The sequence below is a fragment of the Akebia trifoliata genome, unplaced genomic scaffold (assembly GCF_017979445.1).
Source record: "Akebia trifoliata isolate Shusen 1 unplaced genomic scaffold, ASM1797944v1 Contig01302, whole genome shotgun sequence".
NCBI classification, from domain to species: Eukaryota; Viridiplantae; Streptophyta; class Magnoliopsida; order Ranunculales; family Lardizabalaceae; genus Akebia; species Akebia trifoliata.
The window spans coordinates 71,375-95,733 of record NW_028237659.1 but is presented as its reverse complement, the minus strand read 5'-3'; the positions used below and the strand labels follow the sequence as shown (position 1 = coordinate 95,733).

At 36.5% G+C, this 24,359-nt stretch overlaps 1 protein-coding gene across 6 annotated transcripts in view; it reads right to left on the bottom strand.

Moving 5' to 3' along the window:
* Nucleotides 1–4,987: 4,987 nt before the first annotated feature.
* The window catches only part of BGAL9 (beta galactosidase 9), a 69,206-nt gene continuing 49,834 nt past the window's right edge, over nucleotides 4,988–24,359 (bottom strand). For 4 of the 6 annotated variants that reach the window (XM_086431517.1, XM_086431516.1, XM_086431514.1 and 1 more), the window contains 6 exons: nucleotides 13,072–13,169; nucleotides 11,336–11,446; nucleotides 9,419–9,529; nucleotides 7,088–7,296; nucleotides 5,880–6,204; nucleotides 4,988–5,248 (listed from right to left, as the gene is read on the bottom strand). In XM_086431517.1, the coding sequence (XP_086287643.1) occupies nucleotides 5,111–5,248; nucleotides 5,880–6,204; nucleotides 7,088–7,296; nucleotides 9,419–9,529; nucleotides 11,336–11,446; nucleotides 13,072–13,169 (992 nt within the window). In that variant the 3' untranslated portion in view covers nucleotides 4,988–5,110. Of the gene's footprint in view, nucleotides 5,249–5,879; nucleotides 6,205–7,087; nucleotides 7,372–9,418; nucleotides 9,530–11,335; nucleotides 11,447–13,071; nucleotides 13,170–24,359 lie in introns of those variants that run through there. The other 2 variants (XR_015175253.1, XM_086431519.1) reach the window with 2 other exon arrangements.

The window sequence follows — 24,359 nt, the reverse complement described above, 5'->3', positions numbered from 1 at the left end:
ATTTTTTTACGTTTTAAGTCGTTTTTCAATGCTTCAAGATGTTTTGGAATCAGTTTTTCGTAAGGAATTCAATGGGAATGTTGGTTTTTGTCGTTTATGAAATTTTTTGTGTGACATGATCGTGAATTTTATGAGGGGTATTTTCGTAATTTTGTCGAATTTTGTGAAAATTGGTGAAATGATTTATTTGATTTCGATTTGTTGTTTTATGTGTTTGAATGGATTTTCCTAAGCGTAATGTAGGCTCTAGGGTTGTTTTGATGTTAGGGGTATTTTGATAATTTGGTCATTTTTAGTGATTTTTATCGTGAAACTTCTTTTTGGTCTGCAAGATGATGATTTCTATGTTTCTGGGGTCGTATTTTCCTAGCGTAGCGTGGTTTCTAAGTTTTGTCAGTTCGAGATACCTCATCCGAATTTCTGAAACATATCTGGTAACAAAATAAAGCATTGGAATAGACATCCATCATTGAGAACTTTTGCGATCGGGTTGACGAGTTGATTAATCAGGCGGATGCAAAAATGGGGTGTCTACAATAGGGGTCTGATTAATAAATAAGGGATTTTTAGAAAATTGGAAATTGCCACCTAGTTTAGGTTTAAGAGCCATAGCTAACTCCAAAATGGATTGGGTTGGTTCACGCGTAAGAAAAATGGGTAAAAGGTCAGATTACGGGTTTCGAAAGGTATCAGACACCAATCCCGCGCCGATCGAGATGATCGGTCTCTATTACAATCCAAAATCATCCTACGATCAACGGGTAAAGATTAAAGTCAAGCTATGGTCTCATCATCATCAATTTATATCGGATGTGCTAAACGAATATTACGGTCAATATTTTCCTAAATATTACATGATTTCTCAAATTCTACAAAAAAATGAAAATATTTGAAAAAGCTTTTAATTCTAACCTATGCTCTAAAGCTCACGTGACAATATTTTAATTAAAACCCACATACGCAAATATTTTCCCACTTTATTAAAATAGGAATTTATGAAAATTTTATAAGTTAGAAAATTGTGAATATGAAATTTCTAATTTGACAATCTATGGAGTCTCTAAACTAGAAATTTGAAATTTCCTAAATTAGAAGTTTATGAATACATGATGAACTCCCAAATTAGAAACTTGAAAAAATAAACTTCCAAAAATAGAAAATTTCAAATATGAAGAGTCCTATATTAGAAATTTGTAAAAATGATTTTCCAAAATAGAAAATTATGAATATTAGATTTCCCAAATAACAATTTACAAATATTAATTTTTTAGAATAGAAAATTATGATTTTAAGAAAGTCATTAAATCAATGAAAATTTTGAATTTACAAAAATCTCTAAAATTGGCAAATTATGATTTTTTTCAAAACTTACTTTTGTCATTTGAATTCTTAGAATTTCTCATAGTGGAATCCCACAATTGATAAGGCTTACGTGACACCAAAAATTAGTAAATTGATTAAGGTTTATTTTAATAAGAAATAAATTTAATTTTAATCCCCCCATGTGCACAAAAATAAACGAGTCAACTCAGGTGCAAGTTTTATAAAGAAAAAAAATATTTTAAATTTTCTATGTACACAAAAATCAGTGAGTTGACTCACGTGCCAATTTGATTGAAAAATCGATTTTAAACTTCTTATGTGTACAAAAATCAATAAGTTGACTCACGTACAATTTATTGAAAAAATTGATTTTAAACGTCTTATATACACAAAAATCAGTGAATTGACCCATTAACTTGGTGTATAAAAAATTAATTGGATCAATCTATCAATACCAAAAGTCAGTAAATCGATCCACTAATATTTTAGAAAATCAAGGATCGCTATTAGTGTCACGTGCATAAAAATTGACAAGTCAATTCTGGTGTATCTAAAAAAAGCTAAGAAATCAAGAATAAACGAAACAACTTACTTTCACTGAATAATTTCGGTTGCTTGTATCTCTTCAAAAACTGAAACTTGCATGGTCCTTACTAAGGTTTGAAATGAGATGTTGTGAGATCAAGATATTTTTGGAACGATTTTAACGACTGAAACGGAGGTAGTTTGTGATTGTTTTAGTCGTTGAAATGGGGGCGATTTTGGGACTGGTTAAAAGGCTGAAATGAGGACTGTTTTGGATTGGTTTAAGAGTTGAAATTGGACTAGTTTAAGTGGCTGAGAAGGGACTGGTTTTGGGACTGTTTTAATGGCTGAGATGGGGCTGTTGTTAGGAAATAATGGTAGAGGTATCGTAAGTGAAGTAAAGAAGAAAATGAGATGGAAGGAAGAGAAGGATAGTTGTGGAGTGTTGCTGTAATGGGTGGAGGATGAATAAATGGGGTTGCTATAGGAGACAACTAAACCAAGAGAGTGAGAAAAAATAAAAATAAATAAGAGGATGGCTGAGGTGTGATGGAGAGGAGGGTTGATAGAGGCTTTCGGCTTTGAGAAGAAGAAGACGGAGGTGTGAAGAAGGTACATACTGTGTTTTTTTCTTTTCCTCTTCTCCTATGCTATTTTTTCTCTTATTGCTGTCAAAAGGAAAACTCATTTTTCAAACCTGAATGAGAGAAAGAACCCCAACTTTTCTACCCAAAAAATATCACCCCTTCCTCCTCCTTTTAAGAGAACATGAGAGATTCTCTTTACAAAAACATTAGTTTCCATCTTTTTTCTTTTTCTATAATTTCTCTTTCATTTTTTTGTTTGTTTTTTTCCTTTCCCTTTTTGTTTGTTTCTTCTTTGATCCAACCAAAGGAAATGGACCATGATCCCATGCTTTATAACCCGTGATACATTGGTAGATGATTGATGATTAATTTTCGATTTTTGATTTTGATTGATTAGGTTAAAATATCAAATAGCTTAGGTAAATTAATTTTTAATCTTTAATTTTTAATTTTTGTTTGACTAGGTTAAAATTTTAATTTGATGGGTTAATTGTGCTTTACTCTTTGATCTTGTTTGATTGATTAAATTAAAATTTCAGTTCGATTGGTTAATTGTATTTTAATTAAAATATTAATTGGCCGATTGAGTTTTAAATTCAATTTGATTGATCGATTGGATTTTAATTTTAATATTAATTGGTCAATTGATTTTAATTTCAATTTGATTGGTTGATCGAATTTTAATTTGGATGTTAATTGACCGATTGGATTTTAATTTCAATTGGATGGGTTGATCGACTTTTAATTTGAATGTTGATTAATCGATTTTATTTTTAGTTGGTTGATCGATTGGATTTTAAATTCAATTTGATTTAAAAATTTCAAGTTGGATGTTCCACTAAAGTTAGAATTCTTGATTTCAGTTTTCCTAAGAGTCAAGGTAGGTACAAGTCAGACATTGATGAATGTTTCGATCATTTTGTGATTTTTCATAAATTTCTCCGCTTTCGTCGATTTGAGTCTTGTTAGACTCGAAATCATATTCTAAAGGCAAAGAAGACACTTTTGAGATTTATCGGAAGTCGAAAATTTATGAGGGATATTTTCGTCATTTTATTGAATATATTAGATTTTTACAAATTTTGACATGAGATTTCTTTCAGTCCCAACATGATTATTTCTAAATCTTGAGGTCATATTTTCCTAACATAACGAAGTTTCTAAGTTATCGAAATGTGTAGTGAACCTAAGTGTAAGTATTTACTAAATTAAGTGTATAATGTAGTAATCCTAAGCGTGCGTAATTCTATGTCGCGTGGCAAGGAGAAAGAAGAGAGTGGAATTAAAAGACAAAGGAATTTGGGAAAATGCCTCTCACAAACTTTCGAGTTCTTTCTGTTCATCATTAGGAATCCACAGCAACCGGATGACAGATCGCTAAGTCAGGTGGATGCAAAAATGGGATGTCCACAAGCCATCTCCCTATTTTCTTCATTTCCCTCCAAAGCCTTAGAATTCTCAATGATTTCATCTTTTCATTTCTTTTTTCAATTGACATAGAAATTACATATGCTTAATATCATCACCATCTCACTCAATTTAGTAAGTACATATTATAGACACCTCAATTTGCACGAACCTATTAGGAACTTTCGAAAATTTCAAGTTGATTTCGATTAAAAATTCAAAACTTTTCAACATACCCATGTTGCATAAAAATTGCCACTTGGCACATTTCCTTATGCATTCACACGTACACATGCATCATCTCATATTTTGCATATTCAAACCTTGTCCCTAACCCATGCATACGAATTTATCCAATTACATGCCCAATCCTTTAACCTATGAACTATTCCATTATCCATCTCCTAACCCAACACTAAGCCCATTTTCAATCTTAGTCCAAGCCTAAACCCATTCCCTTAAGATGATATATATTGGTCTCTAATAAGCCTCCAATACCTAATGTTCTAACCTAATTGAAAAGTCAACTCTATTTTTGAAAATCCAATAATACCATTTTAAAATAATGTTGTAAAACCAAAAAAGTATTTGATCTTTGGTAAAAATCGTTAAAGATGAGAGAACTTCCAATCCTACCCTCATAAGGTAAGAATCTTTAAGTACATACATAGAGCCCTCCTATTATTTTATAAGTTATTTAAAAATATACATCCAACCTTACTTTATGAGTTATTTACAAATGAACTAAAGTCTACTTTTTACCTATTACTTCACATTTACATATATCATTATTTATTTACTCTTTCAAAAGTACTTTTATTCTTTCATCTATATTTATAAAAAAACAAAGACCAAAAGTACTTTTAGGGTTTCATCTCATAAATTCCACTTTTACCCTTATAAAAATGAAAAATCTAAAAAGAAATAACTTAAACACCATGTCCATTCCCTTTGTTTTTAGGATTACACTACTTTATTCCCTAAAGTTCTTTAAAAACTCTATAAATACCCTCATTTTCTATTAACAATGCATGCTCTCAAGCCTCCCTTTCTCAACCTAAAACTCTATCAAAATCTCTACTCACTTCTATAATCTTCTTTCAAATCAACCTTCAGAGAGTAATGTAAGCAAATGAGATTCTAGATTCTGGAAATAAGTTTCAATAATCTGATTATGAAAATCCAAAATTCAAATCGGGAATCAAGTTTTACAATACGAGTCACTTTATTTTGCAAACGTCCAAATTGGGTTCGCAGTTCATGGAATTTCATAGTACAGCAGCTATATTCAAGGAGGATACACATCTAGCTTTGACGGCCAAAGTCTTAACAATGCCCTGACATGGATCAGATCCAAATACCTTGTTTGAAACCTTGACAGAACAGCTGTTCCTTCCTTGACATGCCTGAAAAAGAGAAAATTTCTAATTAAGCACTAGAAACATCATCCTTACCAAGGAGAATTAGTGAAGCTTGCTTCACTAATTTTCAGTTTATAGGTTCATTTATCCACACTGCTCGACTGATGATCGATCACCCATTGGATGATGGGTAATTTTGAGAGAGTTTTCAAATTGATGACATGTCCATTCCACGAGTGTAACAGAGAATGACCGAAATAACCCCCATCCTCAACCTTTTGTACAAAAAACCTCGAATTTTTTTACCCCAAAATCAACCATCTTTTACAACCTCCCACAATCTTCAACCTCTTTAGGGTAATTATTTCTTTTCTTTTCATTTTGGAGGTAGAAGGAGAGGGAATGTTGATGTTGAAAACGACGGTTTCCAGGGAACAATCAAGTGTTTTTTGGAAGCAGGTTAAGGATGAGGAAATTCTGATAATTTTATTAGTCTTTGATAGAAAACCTAAGTCAAGGGGGGGGGGGGGGGGAGGGGGGTGTATCTTATTTCACCAAAACCCAGGGGGAACCTCAAAATTACCCACAAAAATATGACCACAGTCCTTTGAGTAATCAATCTAATGACCCTCACAGATGAACATATGCTACGAACATGCATGAATAATGAACTTACTTTGGACACCACAGACAAGGAATTTGGTGCATGACAGTGGGCTCTAATGAACTTTTGGCAACTGCCTTGAGGAGTTCCATAGCTGGCAAATGCTATGCTGGAGATTACATGTCCATCATCACACTGCAAGTGCATTTCAGGTGCCATATTAACATCTGGATGGGACCAGAGATGGAGAGGTGGATAGTGAGACTGTGATATTTGAGCACAGAGAGCTCTTGTAAAATGCAACTTGATCGATACATCCAGTGGGTTTCCTCCTGTTTCCTCAAAGATGACAAGTAGGTTGTTGGATGCCTTTAACCATGATCGCGGGATATGGTACCTGAAAGTAACAATTATTAGATGTGCTAAAATGGCAGATTCAACAACATCAAGTCATATATGTTAGGTGTATGGGTTTCTGGGTCCATTTTGTGAAACCCTGGAACTATAACATAACTAATGTAATAAAATTTTCCTTATTCTAAGTTAACAATAAGACAATAACTTGTAGAAGCCATATTTTAAAAAGAAAAACACTTCCCTTTCTAAGTAAGATTTTAATCCTTACTAAGGGTTGTTTTGCTCAAATGGATTACCACATTGGCAATCCAACACCACAGCCCTCTAGATTTCATGGAAAAATTCGAATAAAAATAAATAAAAAAATTCTGTTGGGCTTGATCCAAGCTTTTTAAAATGGACAGCTACCGAACTTCCACCTAACTCTCAAATTAAAATCAAAATTCAACAGTGAAAAATTAAATTTTTTGGAACTTTTTTCCAACGTTCATAGCATTTTATCCCCACTTACCTGGTATGTGTCGTTGTGGGGTATTGCATGTACCTGGGGGATTTGGGCAAGATATGGTGCTCTAAGAGGTCAGTTGCCTATCCCCTGCTAGTCAAGCCTATGGGTCTGGAACCCCCATCAAAAAAATAATAATAACAATAACAACAATAATTGAGCCTAAGGGCCCTTAGTAAGGGTGAAATCCTTACTTAAAAAGGCTAGTCGGGGTCTTCTAAAAATGGGGTCATGCAAGCCTAAATTGCAAACATGGCAAAACATGTTTTGAGTAGGTATCCAATAGTTTTTTCAACACTTTCCCTCACTATAGGTAAGGTCCAATGATAGTAGACAAGAATAACATGATGAAACAAAAAAAAAATTCACATCGTATATTATTTAAACTTTTTTATTATTTAAGTAGGTAAAGATATACCAGATTTGAGTAGGCTTTCCACAATTTGTTGTACATTTTGTTTCCTTATAGGTTCCGCGATAATCACATGTATTCTGACATCCATCTTCTGGGGCAACAAGGGACCAGTATCTTCCTATGTTATGGCCATTGATCCAAGCCTGGCCTTTTCCCATGCTTCCCAAATTAAGTGAAACAGGATCTGTTCCACCAGGGGCATCAAAATATGTCTGCTCACAAATGCTTTCTCAGTAATGGACAGTATGAGCAGAATAGCTTTACAGGAATCAATCAATTGAAATTTTCTACAATACAACATAGCTCGAGATGAGATTATTTATTGAATTGCAGTTATGCTATTGCAAACACCAGTTAACATAACTTAAATAAACCACAAGAAATTATGAAAAATATATGAGTACAAAAACCAGTTGCTTCACAGCTGTTGTCATTCCTCCAATAATAAGAGAAAAAATAATCTCTTCCAAATAAGTATGTTATTTCTTTTACTGCACTTTTCAGGATATAGAAACCATTTTTCTGTAAAAGCCACAAAAAAAGGATTAATCTTTGGGCAAGGTGCATGAAATTCTGACTTGAGGCCCAAGAAAGGGCTCAAAAGAGCATTCAAGAAAAATTGAACATAAGATACCTCATCAACCCTTTTCTTTTAAATGGCATGGATAATTTTTTTCACTTCGTCTGACATTAAAACACAATCTAACAAAAAGTAAAGAATGGTTAATGGTGCATGTTCATCAATAAGCCACATTTTTTTCTCCTATTCTTCCTTTGTTTTCCATCGATTCCCTACCTTTATTTTCTTAGTGCTTCTATTTTATCATATTTTTTCCTCTTCACATTTTAGTCAAATGATTTCCTTTGAAATCAATCCCTGGGGTGTCCATTATGCTTCTGTGATGACATAAGCTGCCTAGAATTGCTTTGGGAGATTGAGAATTTTTTATCATAAATTTTGGCCTGAAGAAAGATTTATGGGTAAATGTTAATGAAATGGCAAGGTGCATAAAAGTGTGAGCTGGTGTACGCTCTAAGGTTCCCAAAAAAGGTCTTTCTTCATGAAACAAACACAATGGATAAGATTTTGACCGTGAATTATCTAATTAATCATGAAAAATTATTTTTACCTACTATGTTACGTACAAAACTAGTTAGTGATGAATGAGTTAGTCACCTTCTTAATCGTGACTTAGCAATAGAAGTCTGGTGCTCTTTCTTCTCCTTATGTTACATAATACATATTTTTATATAACGTAGGCTATCCAGAGCTGGTCTACAAGTGTGTTCTTTGTAAGTGGCAGAATGATGTGAAGGCTTTTTGCATTTTACGTTCTGTTGGGGCCTTTCGAAAGGGAGGAATAGTAGTGATTTTGATGGTAAAAGGATATGTACTATATGGTTTGCAAGGTCAAGGCACTCGTTCTTGTGCAATGCATGGTTTTACCCATCTGTAAAAGTCTTTGTTTTGATGTTTTTGTGTTTAGATGGGACACTCTACTGTATCAAGGTATTAAATTCCTATTTCCCAAATTTTTTGGGAAATAATTTCCTTCCCTCAATACCACTGTCAAAAGGTACCCACATTATTTTTGGCAAAAATTCCATCAAAATCATTTTATTTCGTCAAATTTTCAATGAAGAAAAATGAGAAGTCTATTTCCAACGAAATTTTAAAATTAGTATTATGAGTATGTGCGGATAGGTATTGCACTTTCCCTGAATTATTTCAGAACATTCAAAATTTAGAGAAACCAAACTTCTTAACCTAGTAAAACCAATGAAACCCCTATCGCTTCTTCAAAACTTGATTCCCAATGTATTTAATGTGAAAATTAATGTAGAAAGATCTCCCATTTTTGGGCTTTTGTTGTAATATGGGGAGTAAAATAAATGGTATATTGGGGTTTAGGATTGATCAGATTTCCCTGAACCAGGAATCATTCTCCAGGTCCCTTAGCTTCTTTGGAGGACTAAGGCTAGGGAGAGTTCCCGTGGTAAGATGTAAATCTTTCTTCTGCTGGTAGAGTTGAAAACCTTAGTAAAAATGGGCACCTTAAATGAGTAAATAATACAACCCACCAAAAGAAGGGTAAGTAATATATGGGTAGATTAAAAAATAATGAGTACCCCTTTGATCTCAAATGGCGTATATCAGCTATAGAGTTACATACTAGGACATTTGTTGGTCTCTTCTCACAAGAACAATTCAGAGTTTATTTTTTTGTTAAGAAATTTGTTTCAAGAAAAACTAGCAATGACCAACAACTTAAAATCCTGACGTTTGGAATTGAATCTTGATAGCATGAATTAAAAGAAAAGGTTTGACTTTACCTTGTACCAGGTCATCATGGATGGAACTGCATCTGGTAATAAAGTAACCCAATCCACCAGTTCTTGTCGGTCAGGAGCATATATTTTCATGAACTCGCCCTTCAACCCAACCTACAATACAAACAGGAACAATTCAGCGCCAAATTTATATTACATTTTTGTTCTTTATATAAAAATAAAAAAAAAAGGAAAAAAGTAGTTCAAATTAGCAATAAAATGTTTCATTAAGAAAGTGCAGTGGTAATCAAATTAAAGATACACAAAAAGCCAATCAAGAACAAAATTGATGGAAAAATATGCAAAAATTAACCACTTTGAGACTTTAAACCATATACCCAATTTGAAATGCAAACCTCTGCTAATCAACAACAGGGAAAATAGCTATTCAAAATTTCTTGGATCACAAGCATAGTATAAAATTTCTCGATATTTCCATAAAATATACTGAAATATTTCCGTTTCCACACTCTTTGATGTAAAATGTAATCAACAGAATCTTTTTGTGTGTGTGCGTGTGTGTGTGTTGTGGTGGCGGTGGGGGGTTCAGTTTCGGAAAGTTTCAGAAAAAAATTCAGGAAACTTTTGGAGACTATAAAAATGATGTTTTAAGCCTACTTTTAAAATAGGTTCATCATCCACATACATCACAAATTAACTCTAGGCATTCTGCAATAAAAAAAAAGGTCATCATTTCAGTTTGCGTCACTGTGCACAATCATAAATACAGTCACAATGGTCACATAATTTCCAAAATGATATATGTAAAACAGGGATAATAATGTACAAGTTCACAAATACCTATCATGTTTACATATATATAACATATTAATAATAATCAATGTGAGAAACTGGAAGCACGAAATCTGTATGATAAAACACATCGGTGGGGCCCATTGTTTCTACAGTTTTGTGGAAATATGTCGGAAGCCATTGGGTCACAGCCCCTCTGACCAGATGGTTTATAAACTCCATTTGTATCTATCATAACCAATCCAATGAAAGGCCGTCACCATCTTAGGAACTCTTTGTATCCAATATTTGGTTCACAAATAAAAAGCGCTGCATGTCAATAGGAATGCTAGGTTTGAAAGAGACAGGGTTGTAGACACGGTCTAGGAACATGGAATTGAGGAATCTTTTCAAGGCTGATAAGGCCAGGAAACTGCTCTAGGGAAGTTTGAATGATTCACACACTATCCGCAATATATTACACATGTCTATCTATCCGTATTTCTCAGCCAGTAATCTCTTCCTTTGTTCCATTCCATCTATATAATAAATTTTCACTTACTTTTCAAAAATGAGAAGGAAAAAAAAAAAATCTTGATCATTCAGACCATATATTTCCATTAGCACACAAGTAAAGTTGCTCATCATTCTTAGAATTTAAGAGAGAAAAGGAAATCTCATTTTTGGACACAACGATCTCCCATGAATTCCCCACTATGCCTTCTCACCAAGTTCTTGTCATTTTCTTGGGTTTCTTAAAGCTGAACTCTGAATTATCAATGAAGTTAGTTGAACATAAAGTGGCTGTTTGGACAAGATTTGTTTGCATTCCTTAAGAGTATGAACCATTAAGTGGGGAAATAAGATTTTCCAGTCTTTATAGTGTGAGTTTCTTTAGTGAGCCAAATTTAAGTTTTGGAGAAAATATCAGAAGCTATTTGAAAATCTACGTCATTCTTATGCTCTATATATTAGAATACAGAATAGAAAATGAACAATCAAAGTATTGTAAGATATGCTAATACAGATGAATTGTAAAACATAAGAAGAAAAAAAAGTTACAACCATCTCTAATATTACTGCACGTCTTGCAAAGCAAGCCAACCAATTGATTGATCGAACTGGCCCTGTAATACAATATTAAAAACAAGATGAAGGTAAATGCAAATGAAACAAATGAAAATGCACCTGATAGGTCCACAATGAACTTGAAAGATCAATTTCCCCAGTTTGTAAACCGGTCAGCTTAATTTCTCCTTTAAATCCAGCCCCATCTTTCTCAATAAAGGAACCAGAATTCTGCGGATGAAATGAAAGGATGTAACCAGAATAGTGAACTAAAAGTCTGTTCCTTACTTTACATTCAAACACACACACACACACACAAAAAAAAAAATATCAAAGTGAACATACATATTCAAAGTAATCTACTAAACAAGAAGCATAAGAACCCATGAAAACTTGCGAATGAGGATAGAACAGCTTTCATTAAATTGTATCCATTTTAGGTATCTTCTACTCTTCTTTCCATGGTAGAAAAACCTCTATCCACCCACTATTGGAAAAGTTTCCAACTGAACATCTTGCAGGACTAAAGATAACTGGTTCCCAATTATTTCTACTGAAAACCAAGATAGGATGAGCCTTTATTCCTAATCATAACAACCGTTAGGATGTTGTTTGGTCACCCATTTACCTTCATTTGACTAATCTAAGGTTCAAGCACTTTCTTGAAGTGTCTATCTGAATCAGGCCTACATAACTTGACCAAGGTTTTCAAAGTCACCCAGTGCCAATAGATGAAAAACAATCATATGATATGAACTGAGGTAGGGCCGAACTGATAAAGATTTGGAAGAGCATTAGATATGAACCCCTATCTCCAAATGTTAACAATCTGGACATGTGCCCTCAACACCAACAATTGCATGTGGGAATTTTGCAATATCGTTTCATTTTGAAATACTGAACGATTCACATCTACCACGATTAACTAAATCTCTGAGGTAGGTTAGCTAAAGCACAAAGAAATTCTTTAAAATCTACCCATCTCCCTTGGATTCGCATTGAATCACCGATTCCCAATTTTTGAAAAGTCCATCCTTGAATAACATAAGTCAAGGTTCACCCAAGCCAAGGGTAACATACACTCTAGGTACAAATAGGGTTGCAGAAACTTATGGTGAAGGGGGCGTATCACTATATTCCTAATACGCAAGTCATAAATATAGATACCAATATCCCATCCTATGTATCCATATCAAGCTTTAATATTAGTTTTCCTAAGCCAAGTATTTTTTTTTCACAATTTACATCATACCAAGTGCAATGAACTTTTAATAATACAAAGATTTTCTAGGGAAGATTTTTGTAATGAGTTTTTAGGCAATAAAAAAAATACAGATAACCTCCAAGAATACATAGCTTTTAAAAAAAGGATCCAAGCCAAAGTAAAAAAACAGCACACAAAAAGTAAAAGGAACTTATAACCTAAAATTTTAAGCAAAGGAAAGAGTCCTGAATTGCATTGTGAAAGGCCTAAGATCAATTCCAACCTAAGACTATTGGAAGCTTAGAAGCCATTGACATTGGGGTGTCTTACCAAGTTCATCGTATTTTTGTAACCAAACGATATTTTGGGCCGGTAGTTATTCCAAAAAAAAAAATAATGTTATGCATCAAAGCCACTCATTCCCGGCAATGCAAAGAGCAAGGTACTTGGAAATATAATAGAGTAAGACTTATTACAATATGGTATTTATATATTTTGTTGAGATAAAAGAAGAAAAGTGTAAGGTAGAAGCATCCCTATAATATATGGTACCAGTGAGTTTCATATCACGAGAAGATAGTTCATTGGGCATATTGAAATATCTAGGTATCATAATCTATGACTAATTAGGTATCATATCTATAAGCAGTACCTGCAAGCCTACTGTCTCAGATAATATTGCTAACTCATTGTATCCTCGCAACAAATGAACCGGTTGCACCACACGGACCCACTTGCCAACTCCACTGCCTTCACTTCCATTAAAACATGTTAGCATACAAAAAAAACAACCAAACTTACCTAAATGGTGCATGTTAGGAGCATATATGCATGTCAAGAGCACGTATGTGTGTATGAAAGAGTATAATTAGTTAAATACACAACTTCAAGTACAGATTTCTGGTAGCTGAGCTACCTTACATTGTCAAAGAGTTTGGCTAACTCTACTTGCGCAAGAACTTAACTAGGCATTAGCCCAACTTAAGCTCAGGAAAATAACCAAGGAACTAAGTCTGAGCATAAATTCTAGCTCATTAAGGTATGGGCATAATGTCACTACCTAGGTTCTCTACAAGTAACACTCATATGCCACTTGATATAATCCTTCAATGTAGCTCAAATCAGCCTTCCCAATGAGTGCTAGGAGTTTCTCAACTCACTAAGGTACCCCCAAAAAAAAAAAACACATGAGAAGGAAAGTTATCTTACTCTGTAACTCCTGAGCTTTGCCTGTGCTTTGCCCACTCTCAAAGCTTGGTTACAAATGCGACATTATCTCTCATATAGGTTTGGGGAGGTGGAATGGATGGGTGGTATTGAAATACACGACAATGATAAAATGACTGTTGAAGCTTCCAAAAAACTACACTATCTCTCCAACTCTGGAACGTTTCTAAAAACTCTCTAGACCTACTTTAAAACTCATGTATATACGTTAAAGTGCCTTAGGGGCTTTCATTGATGTCTCTGACTTCTCTATGAACAAATGGCCGGGAGAAACTTCATATTTCGTTGATCCAATCAACATTCCTCCACCTTATTGTGTTGATTCCCCTGTTATATGGCAGATGTCCATTTCTGAAAGTTGTCTCCTTGGGCCTCTATCCCTTCCCGACTTGTTTGAATGCTTCGTAGACATGTCATCATATTGCCTCCTTGAGACCTAGTTGGCCCTCACCTATCCTAATGCACTCGTTGACTTTGCCATGTTGGCATGGGTGAACCCTTCTCTTTGATCTGCTATAGACATGTTACAGTTTTCCCTTTCTTTCTCATTCATAAAAAATGTCATGCATAATAATCCATAGATTATGATAATCATCAAGTTGAGATGGTGTACACATTCACCTTTGCGTCCATGAAAAAATTCATAGAATATCATTTTTTAGTCATCCAGGGGCACAACGATAAAGTTGATCGTGTCTAAATGACAGTCCAACACGAATTCCCATGTCTTTCACCATCCCATAAATCGAGGTGACCTTCGAGTTTGTTGCCTCACTACACTAGATTATTTTGTCAATTGAAAACCCAACCTTTAGGTTCTTTCCTTGGACAAGAATTTGTGTGTCACTTGGTATCCACCAATGCATGTCATCTTCCCATTAAAGACCAAATCCACATACATCAAATCCTTTTTCATGGGTTTCACCTCTGCTATCCTACAAAAGGTGTTGAGTAGCTTTAAGCTTCCTACCTATTCACTCACATTTTCTTCATTAGTTGACCCCTCCACCCTTATGGAGTTCATAATATTTCCAGTGTGAGAACTCCAAAGCCTTGTGGTGGCAACCACAAATAAATGATCAATGATTCATTTTAAGGGATCTCACCCTGATGAATACTCTTCTCTTAGTCCATATGCCCACTATATGTTTGGATGCTTGGGATTCCCTACCTTTGACCTCTTCCTCACAGAAGTAGGCATCGCTTTCTTTATGGTTTCACCCTCCATGATCAGGTAGACGTTCGACTACTGTGATAGCCAAAGCAAAATCTTGAACTCCTCGCTTATGAAGCTCCTATTTTGCAAAGTTTTAGAGACCATGTTGAAAGAAAAACATCCTATCTTTCTTGCTAATGTTTGGGATGTTGAGCAATATGAAGATGAATTGATTAGAAAACTCTCTAATCGACCTTGAGTTTCATCTTCTTGAAGCTTTTCCATGCTAGATATTTCAACTTCTCTAGAACAATTCCTCCTCAATTTTCCCTTGTGATCTTCCCATTCTCATATGGTGAAAGACCTCATTCAATGTTGGTGCATCATTGCCACCATTGAAATTCCACATAATTTGTGAGGTATACAATTTCCATGTACATTCAATCTTCTTCATCTTCAAGTCTATGGCCTTGAACTAGTTTTGTGCTTTCCACAAGAAATCTCCAACTCCTTGGCATCTTGAGCACCTCCTTATGGCCTCGGTTTTAGGTCCCTCAATCTGGTGACCTCCTTTGTTTCCATCATCCCATAGACGACTGCCCTCTTCTAGCTTCCTAAATCTTTGCATGTATAGTGGCCCTCACTATTTTTTTATTTTCCATCAATTGGGGAAAGCTACAATTTTTTTTCCAATGTGCACCTCTATGAACTCCACTCTAACCTCTAAGGCAAAATCCTTCCCTAGTTCCACTGAGTCTCGTATTCTCATGTGATTTTTTGTGCCTTTGCTTAGGGTTGCCATCACCCTTCATAGATAAATAACTTCTTGTTCTTTGTTGATCTTTGGCAACATAACTCCACCATAACCGATGAACATGGATTACTTCCTTGCTTTTATACCAACTCATCACAAACCTAAGCTCTCCATGCATAACACCCATGTGAACCTCCCCCTAATCCCCTGATTTAGCCGAAGACAACTATCCCAATGAGTCCTAGGACTAGAAGTTCCATATACTCATTAAGGCATACACCACTCCAAAAACACTTAAAGAAAGCACAAGAACTTTGGGAGGGAACTTTTATTAATCTTAACTCTTGAGCATTACTTAACTCTTAGAGTATGGTTACAAATGAGGAGCTCTCCCCTTATTTGGGGAGGTGGAATGGATTGTCGATATCATAACACAAGTAATGATCCAAAAGCTATAGAGCCCGCCATAAAACTCTACCTATCATTATAATTATAGAAGCTTCCTAGGAACACTCTAGACCAACTATAGAACTCCTTTAATATATACAATAGGCATTGGACAATAACTACGGTACAACAAAAGCCTTCTAGCCTCTTCACGAGAAGACTCCAACATTTTAGCACATTCCATGTGCTCTAGATGTATCCTTCTCAAACATCAATGGACAGAAGAAACCTAATATTTCACCATGTGCCATGATACTAAGCTAAGGGTGGGATTGACTTTTTCATTTATATTGTGTAATATGATAATAACTAAAAAAACTATATGAAGGTGCAAACTTAGCCAAGTTGGTAAAAGCGTGTCGAGTGTTGGTCCTGCAACCAAAGGTCAAATTCATTGAACCCACCTACTTATTGACAACCATTCACCCTTGCTTGCCTAGCCAAAAATAAAAAAGAAACTATATATTTCTTATAAAGTGTACCAAAGAGAAACATTAAAATGTTAAAAGCCTATTGTTCCACTTCTCAAGTGTCACCTCAGCACTCTCTATTTCACACCCATCCCAATTTCAAATAATTCACCCTTTAGTCAGTAACTTTCATACCATGGTAACGACTTCTAACTAACAATGATGACTATGACTTGCCTCTTGATGAGGTAAGTCCCATTTGTGCAGTGGATAAGTTTTGGGTTCATGGGACATATGATTGCAAAGTTGACGAAGCCTGAGGTTTGCACTTGTTTCATCATGGCTAAGCTAAACAAAACTCAAATCATTGACACACCTAAGCCTGTGTTTCCTTGTCATAATAAACTAGTAGCACATCCTTGCAATGAATTGCAGTCATATTTGCATAAAAGAAGTTGTACCACAAAAAACATAAAAGATATTGAAAACATTTGCTACTTCATAAGAGGTCCAAAATGATCCACATGCAAAGTTTAAAATATCAATCTTGTTGTATGCCTCGATAAGCTATTTGAAATAAAACAGAAAGATACACTGCAAAAATATAGGTACACGTTCGATGGATTAAATCACAATGATACATTAAGCTAGAAATAAGATGCTTAGTAATGTAATACACTACTTTTGTAACATGCACATTATAAAGACAAGTTTGAAATTAATTTTCAGGCAAGAGCGATAGATGCCGCAATTTATTGTTTTGGTATATTACCAAAACAAGACATCTCAAGCAAGTCATTTCAAGATTGAATGACACTTCATTTGCAGGTTATTCATAGCCTGAAGATCAGCTTTAGCGAAATTATTATTTCTATTTCTTTCCCTACTACTTCCTTACTGTTTATTTTTTTATCCTTCTCGTATCATCATCTATGCCATATCCCAAATATTGGGGCCAACAACATGAATTATATTTTACCATCTCAAGGCATACCATCACATCTTCTCTTAATATTTCCCTCAACATCCTTAATCAGCGTCCCTCTTTCCCTTTATAGAAGAACCAACAAACTTCGTAAGCATGTCAGCAAGTTGATCTGAAAAAGATATAAAGACTGTCTGAAAAGCACTAGATCAAACTTTCTCCCTGAGAAAGTGAACATTTCTTTCTTGAAGAACTGAGTCAGATGCAAGTACAATAACAGACTTGTTGTCATAAAACAAAGTATAAGAACTGAAGACATGAAATCCCAGCTTCTTCAGAAGAGATCGAAGCCATATAAACTCACATGTGTCAAGGGCCATAGCATAATACTTAGCTTCAACAGAAGAATGAGAAACCACACTCTATTTCTAACTTTTCCACAAGATTAAGTTACTACCATGGAAAGTACAGAAACCAAAGGTAAATCTTCTATCTGTAAGAGAACCAGCATAATCAACATTAGTGAAATAGAAAAATGAGATTGAGCAGTGGACGAGTAGAATAGCCCAAGACTAAGACGCAACTTCAAGTAGCAAAGAATACGATAAACAACATTAAGATAATAAGTGCGCGGAGTATGCATGAACTGACTGACTACACTAACCGCAAAGGTCAAATTCGGTCTAGTGTTAATCAGATAAATCAGATGGCTTACGAGTTTTTGATAAAAAGAATGATCAAATAATAGATCACCAAATTCGACATGAAGACGACGATTCTGATCCATAAGAGAGGAAGCAGGATGACAACCAAGCATACCAGTGTCCTGAAGAAGATCCAATGTTTATTTGGACTGAGATAACGAAATACCACGGCGAGAGCGGGCTACTTTTATCCCCAAGAAGTACTTAAAGGGATCCAAATCCTTAACCTCAAAAGCATGACTCAATAGCATTTTTACCCTGTCAATCCACCATGCATCATCTCCAGTCAGGAAATATCATCTACATAAACCAGAACAATGGTGCAACGACCATCCAATCCTCGATGAACAAAGCAAGTATGATCTGAGTGGCATCTAGAAAACTCCATAAATAAAATAACCTCAAAAAAAGACTAAAGCCAGACTCGCAGAGACTGCTTCAGGCCATACAGAGATTTGAGAAAGTGACATGCTTTCCCAGAATACTCCCCCTGAAGACGAAACCCAAGAGGAGGATCCATACAGATAACCTCAGTCAAATCACCATTCAAAAATATATTTTTCACATCTAATTTGTGAAGAAGCCATGAATGACATGCAGTTAAAGAGATAGGAGGGCGAATAGTAAAAAGTTTAGTTATAGGAGCAAATGTAGCACCAAAATCCTTTCTTGGAGTCTTCATAAATCCCTTAGCAACTAGGCGAGCCTTGTATTAATCAACAGTACCTTCCCCCAGATACTTGATAGTGAAAACCCACTTACAACCAGCTCCCTAGAGGGAAGGGGAACAAACTATTAGGTATGATTCTTCTGCAAAGCATCCATCTCAATAATCATAGATGCAGTCCACTGAGGATCTCATAAAGCTTCTGAAATAGATCGAGGAACTCTAATAGAAGCAATGGCGGCAAGGTTAGCCTGATAAGGAGATAGTCCCTAATAGAAAACAAACTGGGCAATAGGATGATTAGTAATAGTTAGAATTAAGAGACAATTGTAATCTGATTAATTAGCCCTAATTAGGCTATGTAAGTATTACATAAGAGAAATAAAGAAGTAAAAAGACTAAAATAACCCTACAGACTTATTTAACACTCCCCCTCAAGTTGGTGCGTGGATATCAACAATGCCCAACTTGGACAAGACACCTTCAAAGGAGGTTTTACTAACACCTTTAGTAAGAACATCAGCAAGTTGTTGAGAGGTAGGAACAAAAGGAGTACAAATCTGTCCAGAAACTATCTTTTCTCTAATGAAATGACGATCAACTTCTATGTGCTTTGTTCTGTCATGCTGAACCGAATTTGCAGCTATGTTAATAGCTGATTTATTATCGCTATACAGTAAGAAGGGGACCGGCACAGGAAGACATAAATCAGCTAGTAAGATTTTGAGCCACAACAACTCGCATACTCCAAGTGCCATGGCTCTGTATTCTGACTCAGCACTCGACCGAGAAACCACATCCTGTTTCTAACTACGCCAAGTTACCAAGTTACCACCAACTTTAGTACAATACCCAGAAGTAGACCGTCTATCAGTCACTGAACCAGCATAATCTGCATCTGTCCATGCCTCAATGCGAAGATGACCATGATTGTTGAATAAAATACCTCGACTAGGACATCCCTTAAGGTATCTAAGAATACGATAAACAACAGCAAGATGAGATGTTCGAGGTGAGTGCATAAACTGACTTACAACACTAACAGCATAGGCAATGTCAAGGCGTGTCATAGACAAGTAGATCAATTTTCCCACAAGACGCTGATATTGACCAATATCTGACACTCCCCCTCAGAATCAGCCAACCTGTGATTCTGCTCAATAGGAGTATCAGCTGGGCGAGATCCAAGCTGACCAGAGGCACTGAGTAAGTCAAGAACATACTTACCCTGAGAAATAAATATACTAGACTGGGACCGTGCAACCTCAATACCCAGAAAATAGCGAAGATGGCCAAGGTCCTTAATCTCAAATTGACGGCCTAAGTAAGTTTTGACCTCGGTAAGGCCATCGGCATCATCTCCAGTAAGAACAATATCATCCACATACACAATCAGAGCAACAGTTTTGCCTTGGGAGTGACGCAAGAACAAGTTGTGATCAGCAGAACTCTGATGGAAACCAAACTGATGCATGGCCTTAGTGAAGCGTTCAGACCAAGCACGAGGAGACTGCTTCAGACCATAAAGAGACCGGCGAAGACGACAAACATGTGCAAGAGAAGCAGAAGGAAGAAACCCAGGAGGTTGGACCATATAGACTTCTTCCTGAAGATCACCATTGAGAAAAGCATTCTTGACATCTAACTGAAAAAGAGGCCATCCTCGGATAACAGCAACAGAAAGGAGAACGCGAATGGTGGTCATCTTGGCAACCGAAGCAAAAGTTTCCTGATAATCAATCCCATAAGTCTGAGCATAACCTTTGACCACCAGACGGGCCTTATAACGAGCAATGGAACCATCCGGATTATGCTTAAGCGTGAATACCCATCGACAACCCACAGCTTTCCTTCCATGCGGAAGAGGCACAATTTCCCAAGTTTGAGTCTTGTCAAGAGCAGTCAACTCATCAATCATAGCTGCGCACCACTCAGGATGAGTAATAGCATCTGCAACAGTAGTAGGAAGAGAAACAGCGGAAACAGAAGCAAGAAAACTCCGATAGGAGGGTGAGAGTGCAGAGTTAGATATATAATTTGAAATGGGATAAGTACAAGTGCGCTTACCCTTACGAGTGGCAATAGGACAATCATCACAGGGAACAGACGGAGGTGGAGCTGGAGGCGAGGTGGCGAGCTGGTTAGACATAAAAGGAATGGTAGTATCACGTGGACGTCGAGAGTAAACCTGCAAGGGAGGAAAGGACGAACTGACGGGGGGTGGAGAGGGAGGAACAGGCAGGGGAAGAGAAAATAAAGAAGGAAAATGATCATTAGGTGAATCTAGAGGAAACTACTCAGATTGAATGCCAACGGAACCATTATAATGAGTATGCTAAAAAAAAGAAACATCTCGAGAAATGAAACGTCGTCGAGAAGGAGGATGGTAACAACAGTATCCTTTCTGGGTAGAGGAATAACCCTTAGGATCAAGTTTAGAACGATTTTGGTCAAGAATTTGAACAAAACAGACACACCCAAAAACACGCGGAGGAAGTGGAAACATGGGACGATCTGGAGAGAGCTTAGAGAGGGGTGTGACAAACTGAAGAACACTGGAGGGGGTCCGATTAATAAGATAAACAGCAGTAAGAACTGTATCAGCCCAACAGGATTGGGGCACGTTCATGCCAATCAAAATGGCACGAGCTAACTCTAGAAGATGGCGATTTTTTCTTTCTGATCGGCCGTTCTGCTGAGGGGTCTTAACATTGGACGTTTGATGCTCAATGCCAGACGCTAAACAAAGTTTCAGGACCTCACTATAGGTGTATCCAGTACCATGATCAGAACGGAAGGTCTTGATGGTACGAATAAATTGGGTGTGAACTATAGCAAGAAATTGCTTGAAGATCCCATAAACCTCACTCTTATGTTTCATAAGATAAACCCAAGTGGTACGACTGTGATCATCAATGAACAAAACAAAATAGCGAAAATCAAGAGTAGATGTGACAGGGGAAGGACTCCACACATCAGAATGAATTAAGTCAAACATAGCAGGTGTAGTAGGATTCATACTAATAGGATAAGAAGAACGTACATGTTTAACTAATTGACAAGTTTCACAAGAAAAATCAAGCACATTGTTATTATTAAATAAATTAGGGAACATGTGTTTCAAATATCCAAAAGAAATATGGCTTAAGCGTAAATGCCAACGCATTACAAGAGCCTTATTAGATTGACTACTAAAACTACTAAGCTGAAGAGCAGAAGGGGTGCTAGGGGAACCGGGAACATCCAGGAGATACAATCCATTAACTTCACGTCCAGTGCCAATCGTCCTCTTCGACTTCAGATCCTGAAAGACACAATGAGAAGAATAAAAGGTTACACTGCAGTTCAAATTTTTGGTAAGACTACTAACGGATACCAAGTTAGTAGTTAGTTGAGGAACATGTAGTGTGTTAGTTAAGGATAAAGAGGATGTAACAGGTAAAAGACCTTGACCAGCTATGGAAGACAAAGAACCATCAGCCAAGCGAACCTTGCGATGACTAGAGCAAACACTATAGGTTTGAAATAGGGAGGACATACCGGTCATGTTATCTGAGGCACCAGAATCAATGATCCATGGTGAGGAAGTGGTGGAAACACTGTTTGCAGAGGCAAATGTACCTGAGTGAGCGAAGGTAGAAACCGGCTGAGATGAAGTCTCTATCTGATTGAAGAATTTTCTGAACTTGTCAAGCTCAGCTTGGGATAAAGATACCGAGTCTGATGAGGATGTAGTAACTGAAAGAGGTGCATAACATCAAGCCTTCACATGACCTAACTTTCCACAATGATCACACTTATGTCGTTGACGGGTAGGCATAGACCCACTGGGGGGTTGTGGAGAAGATAGGCGAGTAAGCATAGCAGAATGATCCCCTGAAGAATGAGGTAGGATAGCAGCACGACGACTCTCATCCGCTAAGACATATGAATAAGCAGTCTGTAGCGACGAAAAAGGATCCATACCCAATAAATGAACTCGCGCATACTCAAATTCCTCCCGAAGACCCGCTAGAAACTGAAAAACCCGATTCTTATCCAGAATTGACGAATATAATGTTTCATCAAGAGGATCCTTCCAAGCATAGGATGAGGAATAGAAAGTCAGCTCTTCCCACCTAGCACGTAGCTGTGAGATATAAGTAGTAACTGAAGAGTCTCCTTGGGAAAGACGAGAAATCTCACGCTCCAAATTGAAGATCCTGACATTATTCTGACGTTGTGAGTAAGTACTGTTTACGGAATCCCATATCTGTTTTGCTGTCGAGGAAAACATAAAACCAGCCGCAATGTGTGGTTGCATAGAAGTAACCAACCAAGAACGGACCATAGAATCATTAGCAAACCAATGGGAGTAAGAACTATCAGTCTGTGCAGGTTGTTTGTCTGTCCCAGTTAGGTAACCGATTTTCCCTTTTCCACCAATGAACATTTCAACTGATCATGCCCAAAGGACATAATTAAGACCATCTAATTTTACGGTAGTGATCTGAATACCTGGAAAATCGGTTGAGTGAGATAAAGGACCACTTGATCCATTATTATTACCAGTAATCGAGGAAGAAGATGTCTCAGAGGCCATCAAATAATCTGAGTACTCTGGTTGGACGATAGTTCGAGTAAGATTAGGGCACAACTCCCTAGGATAAAGTGACCGCAGCACCCTAAAGGTGACAATACACGATCGAAAGAGACGTGAAGGCTGATTAACCACTGCTGTGAGTTACCTAAGCGGTCATTCTCGCAAGCATAGAGACTCAAGAGGTAATAATGCTGTTAGAACAAACTCAAACAGCACCTTGCTGTAATCAAATGCCTCCGTAGGTATTCAAAAACACTGTTGCCACTCCCAAATAGCTCTTACGATGATCAAAAAATAAGAAAAAATCTACTGTTGTGATCTCAAGACTTATAACACAGCATATCAGTCACCTATTAATGTTAGCTGATGAAAAAACAATCACTTGCTGTGATTAAAAACTAATCAGAGTCACCCACTACTGTCGCACAAGGTAGAACCTCGCTGGTTGTGATTGAAAACATCCAGACAATTACCTACTAGTGTCACACAGGGCAGAGAGGCCACCTAAAGGTGTCGCCTGCTCCAAATACAGCACCTGCTATGATCGTAAGGCTCAAACAGCCACCTATTAGCGTCGTTCAAGGCAGAACAGCCACTCACTGTTGTTGGCTGTTAAGAAACTCTCTTCTACTGTGATCGCAGGGCTTAAACAAAGTCATTGTGGGTGTCGCTGATCTCAAACAGCACCATAGCTGTGAATACAGCCTGACCGCAGGCTCTCTACTGATATTAATCCCTATCGTATGCTTCGATTAGGGGTATACTGAGATGGAGAACCCCCGCAGGGGTGATCTGAGTTGAAAAACAACGTGAAGTGAGGGTGTTCTTTGAATGAAAAAAAAAATCGATGGGATTTGTTGAAGAAGAAGTTCGATGAAGTTAGAGAAAGCTGCTCTGATACCAAGTTAGAATTAAGAGAGAATTGTAATCTGATTAATTAGCCCAATTAGGCTATGTAAGTATTACATAAGAGAAATAAAGAAGTAAAAAGACTAAAATAACCCTACAGACTTATTTAACAGTAACATACCTCTACTTACCTTTGCGAAGTGCAATAGGTAAGTGAGA